We start from the raw sequence: 10,186 nt of genomic DNA on the forward strand, positions 1-10,186 counted from the left end.
TTTTACCAGCAGAGAGAGAAGCTTCTCTCTCACGCAGGGTAAGGTGTAATCACTGTGTGCTAGAGCTGGAAGGGCCTTTCATTGTTTAATCCAGTTGTCTGGTTTTGTTTCTTAGGTATATTTGTAAAATGAAGCTAAGAACATAAGTGGTCCAGACAATTTGTTAAAATACCAGATTTGATTAATACTCTTCAATTTTTCCCCCACTCATGAAGTCTGCCTCTTAACATGAGTGTCACATCATGGGTTTTTTTAAACTGTACTTGGTCATGATAAATTGAGTAACGTAGTCTGCATTCAGCATTAAATTGTGTCAGTAAGAATGGGCACTTGTTAGATTTCCCTTTCTGATAACCTTCCCTTATTGCCCAAGTCGTTCCTTTGGTGGCTGCCAGGTGATTAGGATCAATAAAAATCTGTTAACGGCAGGTGCTTGACAGTCATTCACTAGTTGTGGCATCCGGTAAACCACAGCCTACACATCCTCACCTGCATCGTGACAGCCACTGGAAAAGGTGGGCATGAGAGGGGTAATACTCTCTTGACCTGAACTGGAGTGAGCCCCACATGCCCTTTCTAAGGGGCTACAGAACAAATAGTTTTAGGACATCTCTTCCTTGTTACTTCTTTAGCTTACTGTGATGAGTGATAGGACTAGTAATAATGCTATCATCTGGTCCACTCGTGTCTCTTCATATTTATCATTTCTTAATGAGGAAGACCTGTAGCTTGTATTTAATGTTGATATTTATTAAAACAAAAAATAGGGCCCTGGCTGGTTTTCTCACTGGTAGAGAATCAGCCCAGCATGTAGATGCCCTGGGTTCGATTTACGGCCAGGGCACACAGAAGTGCCCATCTGCTAATCCACCCTTCCCTTTCTCCTTTTTACCTCTCTCCTCCCCTGCCGCAGCCAAGGCTCCACTGGAGCAAAGTTGGCCTGGGTGTGAGGATGGCTCCAAGGCCTCCGCCTCAGGCGCTAGAATGGCTCCTGTTGCTACGCAGTAGTGTCCCAGATGGGCAGAGCATTGCCCCCTGGTGAGCATGCTGGAGTAGATCCCGGTTGGGCACATGCAGGAGTCTGTCTCTGCCTCCCCACTTTTCACTTCAGAAAAATAAAAATTTTTTCATTGCTTTGGAAAGGGAGAATTTTTTCCTGAATAAATGCTGTGGACTTAGTTGGATCTTGGGTACTTTTATGATAGCAGTTGACTGAATTCTAGTTGTCTTATTTACATCAGTTTAATACTGTGTATATGTAATCCTGCAGATTGTTTTTTCCTTTGCACCAAAGTTTGGGAAACATTTTTTGCATGCTGTGTATACATTTAAGTTCTACTTAAATTAAAACCCTGCATACTTCCTAAAAATATTTAGAGCAGTTAAAAACAATCTTTACCTGTGGTAAGAAATGGAAGAATAGTGTCAAGCAATGGGTACATTTTAAAAATAATTTGCAAAGTGATACAATCCATTAATTTTAAGTCTTACACTAGTAGCATTGGTTTAAGAAACCAGGAAGCATTCCCTCATTTGTAAGGGTACAGTAATACGATTGTGTCTTTGTTTTTAAGGCAAGTATGACAAGTTCACTAGATGCTCTACTGACAGGTTTAGGGTCGGAATAAGTTTATAAAATGTTCACTAAGTGTAAAAAAGACTACAGCTCACACATACTTTATTTACTAGATTTAAAGCCTTCTGTTACACACAGTGTTTTACATAGTTGACCTCAGCTTTGTTCACACTGGTGTCGGGGTTGTATTTGGGTCTTCATGCTTGAAGCTGCTCAGTGGCTGCTATTGCTGTTGGTTTGTTTTCTGTCAGGATCAAGGTGGGTACTTTCATATAAAATCTTATTTTTAATTCCGTCTCTGGCCATTCTTTCCTGGATTCTTAGCTTTGCGTAATTATACCTACAGTGGAACCTTAAAAGAAAAATATGAATTGTCATTAATATAAAATTCCTAGATAAACATTTGACATTTTATAGTAATAAAATTTAGGAATGCTTACAGATGAGTAATCTGAGACAAAGTATAACCATTCTAATTTGGAGTGCTAGTTTTGGGTAGTTTGGTGCCAAAAATACTTATGATCACATTCTTTAGGTATGCTTTATATAAAAGAGGATTTTCTATTGTCTTAATTTTACTTGTAGTGCCTCACATAAGTGAAGTGGAACCAGTACTTTGGGATTGGCTTTTTTAAAACCCCAAGAAAAGGGATTTGATAGTCATCCAGGCAGTGTCAGTCGTAAACACACCTATAAAGTAACATCATGTGATGCTGAAGCAGGGGTGAAATGTGCCTAAGGGTGAGGTAAAGGGTTGAGGCCTTCCTAAATTATACAGTAAACCGTAACTTGGTGTTAACAGTTCATTTGACAAATGGTATAAAATGAGTATATACCCATGCTGAAAGGATCAAGGCATTCCAGCAATATTTTGTAAGAAATTTCCATTAAAAAATCCTTTTTAAACAACTGAGGGTGGAAGTCTCCCAATGGGAAATTGCTCTGAAAAGATCTGTGCTTTGGAATCTGATAAACCTGTTATAATCATGGATCTTCTTGAATACCTAGTACACATACCAGTATCCTAAAGTCACCACGATAAATCCTCCTACGCCAGCATCACATGACCTTCTAATTCTACCTGTCAAAAAAGTCAATATAATTATTTATACATATTACTTCATCTAGAAAATAACTGTTCACCATACATAGATGTGTGTTTTTTATACATAGAGTAAAACGGATACTCACTAGTTAACAAAAAATGTCCAAGGCCAGCCACAACAGATCCTAATGAACCATATAAGACCGAATCCCGGGAACAGGGAATGTTCTCCACATCTAAAATTCCTAGGAGCTTAAAGGGCTAGAATAAAAAAAGAACCTAGACTGAACATGGAAATATTGTATGTAGATCACAGTGGTTTGGCAAAGATTAAACAAGAATACGTGCTATGTGATGACCATGAATCCATTTTTACATTGTCTTTTAACATCTTGTTTTGCTGTTCATTCTGAACAGTTTGAATCTTAAAAAGTGTGAAAATTTGAGAATTTAATTGATCAGAAGCCCCAGCCAATGGATAACGCCTAAATTGGATTTTGGCATTAGACAATTTGATAATCGACTGGTTTGGAAATAGCACATTTTATCAACTCTTTAAACACCTTTAGGGAATTGTTTGGGAAGCATAAATGGGATAAATTCAATTTTAACTATTTACTTACAAAATTAATATGCTGTTTTTAGATTTTATTGGTATTGATGAGGTGAACAGTTGTTTAAGAATAAATATTTCATGTAAAGATAATCGGGCAGTATAACTTATCTCTTTGCCTGATATGAAATTGTATTTGGAAAATTTAGGGCACTATTTTCTAAAACTTGATTAAAGGCAGGTTTTCAATATGTAGGTTTTAAAAAAGGGAAACTCCTTTTCCATTTAAATGGTAGTACAGTGTGAGGCAGGGTCTCAGCCTAAAGGGACAAGGGTTCTATAGCATATAGATGATAAAAGGGAAAACCAGATTGGGAGAAATGGGAGGGGGCATGTCGGATTAAAGGCCGGAACAAGAACATATTCTTGATTGTATTTTTCTCTGTGTTTGCTTCTTTGGCTCAAGCTTCTACTAGAAAAGATAAAATGTGACCTGGCTTGTAATAAAGCAAAAATGATACACTGCCTTGGATCCTTCTATGCCATTTTTCTTTGGTCTCCCCTACTGCCCTGCCCACACACCTAACACAGTACTTGAACACAGCAGGTGCTCATTAATGTTGCAGACTTTAATTTTGAAAGCTCTTTTAAATACAAATCTTCAAAGAGGTTGGGGGGGGTTAATTCTCGGTTTTTCAGTTATATTTAGCAAGAATTCAGTTTCTCACCCTGTCAGATCAAAAGCCCACTAGAACATCAGATGGAGATGAGGTTGTGAGCTGCTCTGCAAGAAGGGAATGTTGGGCTCTGAATTCCAGTCCAGGACTAATGCACCCGCCTCCAAAGTTGTCTGTTTCCCCAAGATGCTAGGGTGGTTAGTAGTGCCAGCCTTGTGAGTCCTAGAACTAAGTGAGACCAGCAGCTTCAAACAGGGTGGTAGAATGTTAGGACTTTCACGTTTTGGCCAAGAAAACAAGGGGCCATCAGGAGTTGGCCACAGCACGCAGAGCACCACATACCTCCCACCCAAGACCACATGTTTCATAATGGAGCCACATATCACCCCAGGACACACCAGAATTTGCAGACATTTCTCAAAGAAAATGCTATCAACCCCAGTCCTTTACCAAGTTTATAAAATATACTTGCCAGCCCTGGCAGATTAACTCAGCTTGGTTCCAAAATACCAAGGTTGTAGGTTTGATCCCTGGTTAGGGCACATATGGGAAGCAACCAGTGAATGCACAACTAAGTGGAACAACAATGCTTCTCACACTAAAAATCTTGCCTGTTGTGACATTAGTGAAGATGAGAAAGCAGTGCAGGTCTAAAATGGTAAACAGAGCTGGCAGGAGGCTGTTAGTGCTGTGCCCTTCATAACACTTGTTAATTCCTCAGGACCTTCAATGAGTTTCTCTAAAACTGGCTCAGGGTCTTCACATTGAAGGCTTTCAAGTGCTGACAGAATGGAAGTCAGCCTGACACCCGCACTCAGCCTGTCATTTCCACTGTATCATTGAACCCATTACTGTAATTTCCCCATGTATAAGATGCACCTTAATTTTGGGGCCCAGAATTTGGTGGTGGAGGGTATTACATCAAGTTATTGGACTAAAGTTTAATCATAAAACTCATCACTGTCAAAACGCGCATCAATTAGTTCGTCTTCATCTGTGTCTGATGACAAATGACCATCTTCAACAATGAGCCCCAAAACAAGCATGAAAACGGAATGCAAGTAAAAAACCCTACAACGGACCCAGTTTTTAGACCAGGGGTCAGGAACCTATGGCTTGCAAGCCAGATGTGGCTCTTGATGGCTGCATCTGGCTCGCAGACAAATCTTTAATAAAAAAAGTGTTAAAAATATAAAACATTATCATGTATTACAATCCATACAGCTCATGTTCATGGTTGCGGGTGGCTGGAGCCAATCACAGCTGTCCCTCTGGGACAACAAATTTTTATTGGATAATGCGTAATGTACAAGGGTCATTGTATGGCTCTCACGAAATTACATTTTAAAATATGGTGTTCATGGCTCTCAGCCAAAAAAGTTCCCGACCCGTTTTAGACCCAAAATTAAAAAAAAAAAATGGTGTCTTATACATGAGAAAATATGGTAGGTCTTTTTCATACATAGAGAGGGTAAATGGTTCACAGATGAGTCATTTTCCAAAGGTCACACATCTAGGGAGTAAATAAGACTAAAACCCTAATTGTGTATCTGCAACTTAAAACGGGGTATGGATGAACAAAATTTAAGACCACAATTTTCCCTTTACAAGCAGAGTATTCTTACCTGAAAAGGAGACTAGTGATATTCAACTAGTGTGCCGCAAAATTGTTTTTAAAACACAATGAATGTTTATTTGGTCAGGGGCACTGATTTCCCCCTTAGATTATACAAACAAAAAACACTAGCTGTCTGGTGTGAAGGAATGAAAATTATACCTATTTTTTTTTGTCAGATTGGCAAAAAATAAGTATTTTTTGTGTGCTACAGTATTTCAGTAATTTATGTCATGAGATAAAAAACATTGAAAATCACTGGTTTAGACTATGATTACTGTTAATTCCAGGAGCAAGTATAAACTACTATAATAAACCAGTTTTCAACAAAAGTGTCTCAGAAATGGAAATGAACATTTCTCTCTTCCCCAGTTAGTCTGCTGGATTAATTTATGAATGAATTTAAGCCATTAAACTAAGGAAATTTTAGACTAATTTTTTTTTTGTCTAGATATATTTTTAAGCTTAGATTTAGAAATACAGCTTTACCAGCTCACCTTGATGGAACTAAAAGAAGCTCAAGATTTCTAAGCCAGAACATCAATTTAATAATTTATAGGAAATAGATCATATTAAGCCACCTCATTTCCCACTGCCAAATGTATCTGCTTCAGTGCCTGTATTGTTCTCTTGTTACAAAAGATGAACTGGCTCTGTTCCTATTTAAAACTAGTTCTAATGGTTCCTCAAGGATTTTGTTTGTAGTTACCCCTTCTTTCATTTGCATTGTTATTTTCCCCTCTACTATAATCAGCTAGAAAATAAAAACACCCTCCCTTACCCCCAAGGCCCCTAACTTATTATCCCTATTTCTGCCCCCTTCACTGCAAAACGGGTTAAAGGTGCTTCTCCCCTTACAAACCTCCTACCCTCACTTCAATATAGCATTCATCCTGGCATGGCTCTGAAACAGCACGGCTCTAAGATACATCAGCACTGTGGCTCAGATAATATTTTTTAAAGTTTCTGTACTTGGCTTCAAATATTATGTCTCCTGTGTTTCTGTCTGGCTCTTACTGGCAGATTTGTTGCTGTCATCTCCTCTGATGACTTCTAAATATTGAAGTGTGCCCCCTTCCCTCCCTCCAATCTTAAGTCTTCCAAGGCTTTCAATTAAATGCCATTTATAAAATGACTTCCAAATTTATAAATCAAATTTTGGTCTTCCCCAAGCTTTAGTTTCATCTGCCTATTGATACCTAGATCTATAAAGCAACTTGAACTTAATATTTCCAAATCAGAATTATTTTTCAGGCATCACTACTCAACCAATTGACAGACCAAAAACCTAGGAGTCATCCTTGATTCTGCTCCATCAAACCCATGTCCAGTGTATCAAATCAAGTCTGGAAGGAACCAAATACAGCCTGAACCAACCATTTTTCACTTTCTCAGCTGCTATTACCATTCTCTGTCCTGGTATTTTAAAAGGTCTTGATTCTGCCTTACCAGGTGCTGGCGCAGTGGACAAGAGTGTTGGACTGAGATGCAGAGACCCAGGTTCAAAACCCTGAGGTCACTGGCTTGAGTGTGGGATCATGGACATGACCCCATGGTCGCTGGCTTGAGCAAGAGGATCACTTGCTCTGCTGTAGTCCCTGGGTCAAGGCACACATGAGAAAGCAATCAGTGAACAACTAAGGTGCCACAACGAAGAATTGACGCTTCTCATCTCTCTTTTCCTGTCTCTATCTGTCCCTGTTTCTGTCACAAAAAAAGTCTTGATTCCACTAAGATGACTATGAGATTCTGTTTAAACTCTCCAAGGCCTTTGAATATGCTCAGAATATATGTACTCATTGCTGGGAAGGCCCTAAATGATCTGGTACCTACACTCCTTGCATATCTCACTCTCCTGGCTTCTGGTCTAGGCACATTCTTCTAACATATCTAGACGGTTATTGCTTAGCAACACTGCCTTTCTCCTGGATCTTTTCCTGGCTGGTTCAGTAAATGGAAATTATTTCCTTTGTTTTGAGTCCCCCAGCAGAGTGTGAATTCTACATAGGGATTTTGCCTGTCTCAATGTATACAACTCTTGGTACCTTTTGTTTTTAATATCCCATATACTACTTGGAATATGCTTTGTGTAGCAAAATGTATCATTGTTGGAAAGTTCCCTATTTCAAACATGAAATTCTAGATTGTTTTGTGAGACCACTGGGATCTTGAATAGGGCTTTAATCCCTTTTTTATCTGATTGTCCACTTTGATAGGAAAGAACTGCTGTCATGTAATGGCCATAAGTGAGGTTTAATCCACTGAGAATAAAAGATTTCAATAGAAGAAAAAAATTAATAGACCTAATTGGTCAATAAATAGAAAAAATGCTGTAAAAATCCTTGTAAATAAATTGTTGATGAAACACTAGTACCTATCAAAGCTCCTGAAAGAGTATAATAAAATTAATGTATAAGCTGCTGCATTACCAGCCCAGCCAGGGTAATGTCTAAAAGGAAGCCTGCAGTTTAAAAGAATTTTTTTCACTGATCATTTCCACCACAACCCATGGATTGCTTTTTAGAATTAGCAAAGTTAAGATAAAAATGGGAAAGGTATCAAGCTAGCACACCTGATAGAACTTAGCCCTTAAAAACTTCTTTTATCAGCTCTCATTCTTTGCTTTTTGAGAATCTTTAAAATATGAAATTTAGTACACGTTTACCAGTAAAGTTCTCTAGGTAAATTCTGTATTTATGAATTCACCCATTCAAAATTATATATATATATTTAGAGTATCTACTGAGTATTAGCTACTAAACTAGGTGCTAAAAGTAGAAGTGAGCAAAATTTCCATGCTGGGCAGAGAATATCCTAAAACTACAGCTTAGGAGCCCTTTGGCACACAGTGGGTTTTTGTTCATGACTGATGTATTAATATCTATTGAGTTCCCTGCTCTTAAGGAGCCCAAGGGGAAGAAGAGACAAATTATTAACTTCTGGTATAATCAGTGTAATGACATAGCTATAGGGAGACTGAGGAAGTACCTCAGTCTGCTTTGGCGAGGCAGGAGGCCCTTTAGGGAAATCAGAGCCTGGTTTGGCTTTAGAACATCTGGTGGAAAGTATGAGAAGCCAGAATAGACAGGGGCCAGGCGGAGGGCTTTCTTATTGCAGGCCAAGGTGAAAGCAATGTGCTAAGACCAGCATTTAAGCAGAGAGGTGAAATTACCCAGTTTACAGGTTAGCCCACCCTGACAACTGTGGACGCTAACTGAGGAGGGCAGAGCAGGAAGGCAACGAATACCAGCTACGGAAGCTGCTGGTTACACGTAGCAATACTGCAACACAATGCCAGGTCGAGAAAGCAAGGTCATCCGGCGGAAATCTCAATGTTTTCACCTGCTCCTTCTGCTCTGCATATAAATGCGGGGAAATACAACCATGTTCCAATTCCTCAGTATTTAAGGATCCCTCCGTGTTAAGTGTTGTGAAGTGTACAACGTCAAAGCCGAGGCACCTATTATTTACTAGTAAATTACAATGCAAGGCCCGGGTCAGCAAAACTTGCCCCCTAAGGATTCAGGATTGTTAGCTGTTGTATAGTGACCCGCAGTCATTAGTGGCACCCGTTCCCATTTTGTCCTGGCAGTGAAGACAAAAATACCGGGGGAGGGGGCACGATAAGATTCCACACCCCCCAGGCAGTAGAGAAGCCAAGGTCACGTGCTCCGGCCTGGGGTCTCCCAGCTCTGGAGGCCGCGCCCCGCCCGCTCCCACCTCCGCCCCAGCCTTGCGCCCCGCCACCGCCGTATTACCTTCCCTTTCCCCGGCTCTCCGGGCTCTCCGGGATCCGGCGCGACAGCCATAGGGACGAGTCAGCCTCCCGCCCCCCCCCCCCCCCCCCCCCGCCCGCCCGCCCCGCCGAGGGCCATCGCCGGCGGAAGCCCTGCTAGCCACGCGCCACCCCCGCCCCCGCCGGCCGCCATCTTAGGGGACGTTTCTGTTGCTTCGCAGTGTCCGCACCGCCCGAGCCGTCTCCTTTGTTCATTGAACCGGCCACACCTTCTCCATCAGGGGCTCCCCCCGACCTGGTGGCCCCGACCGTGGGAGCGGGTGGGCTTGGGAAACGACCCCACACCCAGACGTCGGCGGGACGCAGGCTGCACGGCACCCTGGCACTCGAAAACTGCACCTCTCCCAACCCCAGCCCCGCCTCCCGCACCAACCGCCATTTCTAACCGTCGCGGGCGCGTTCGTGCTCGCGTGCACGGCCGACGGGCGCGCGCTGCGAGCGAGGGGGCGGGCGCGCCGTCGCCGCTTTGTCCTGCGCGCGGGCCCCCCAGCCCGGAAGTCGCCCGGCACTGGTTCGCGGCCCGCGCCCCCTACGTGTCCTTTGTCCTTCCGGCCCCAGGACGAGCCCTGCGAGCCGCGTCCCGCACTACCCTGCAGCGGTAGCCATGTCGCTCCGCGCCCCAGCTGCGGCAGATCGTGCCCCCGCCTCTTCTCCTTTTCACTTTCAGTATGTACTGGGGGCTTTTAAGATGGTTCACCTCGGTTCGGCCAAAGGAGACTGGGGACAAAATGGAGGGAGCGGCTCGCTACTGAACATGCGTCGAGACGTTTGTCCGGCCTTACAGGGAGCTGAAGGACTTGGCGGTTTAAGCAGAAAAAGGCGTGCAACGTGCACTTTTAATGTTAGATGGCGGTCCACCGTGCGCCCCTCCCTATGACAGCGAGTTAACATGAAATCTAATATTACGTAGTGGCGAGATCAGTC

The 10,186-nt window shown here is 42.2% G+C and overlaps 1 protein-coding gene across 1 annotated transcript; it reads right to left on the reverse strand.

The window, feature by feature from the left end:
* Nucleotides 1-1,661: 1,661 nt before the first annotated feature.
* On the reverse strand, nt 1,662-9,588 carry COX20 (cytochrome c oxidase assembly factor COX20). Its single transcript, XM_066381802.1, has 4 exons — nt 9,225-9,588; nt 2,768-2,882; nt 2,594-2,657; nt 1,662-1,928 (listed from the first exon to the last, which is right to left on the reverse strand). Exons 1-4 carry the CDS (start codon nt 9,273-9,275, stop codon nt 1,790-1,792), a joined length of 369 nt encoding a protein of 122 aa, XP_066237899.1. The 5' UTR covers nt 9,276-9,588; the 3' UTR covers nt 1,662-1,789.
* Nucleotides 9,589-10,186: the final 598 nt, after the last annotated feature.

The sequence above is a fragment of the Saccopteryx leptura genome, chromosome 1, assembly GCF_036850995.1.
Source record: "Saccopteryx leptura isolate mSacLep1 chromosome 1, mSacLep1_pri_phased_curated, whole genome shotgun sequence".
Classification (NCBI taxonomy): Eukaryota; Metazoa; Chordata; class Mammalia; order Chiroptera; family Emballonuridae; genus Saccopteryx; species Saccopteryx leptura.

Coding starts and splice junctions, on each gene's coding strand:
- COX20 (XM_066381802.1), bottom strand. CDS start 9,275: ATGGCTGTCGCGCCGGATCCCGGAGAGCCCGGAGAGCCGGGGAAAGGG. Junction 2,883..9,224: donor GAGAGCCGGGGAAAGGGAAG/GTAATACGGCGG, acceptor TTTTTATTCTAG/CCCTTTAAGCTCCTAGGAAT. Junction 2,658..2,767: donor TGGACATTTTTTGTTAACTA/GTGAGTATCCGT, acceptor CTTTTTTGACAG/GTAGAATTAGAAGGTCATGT.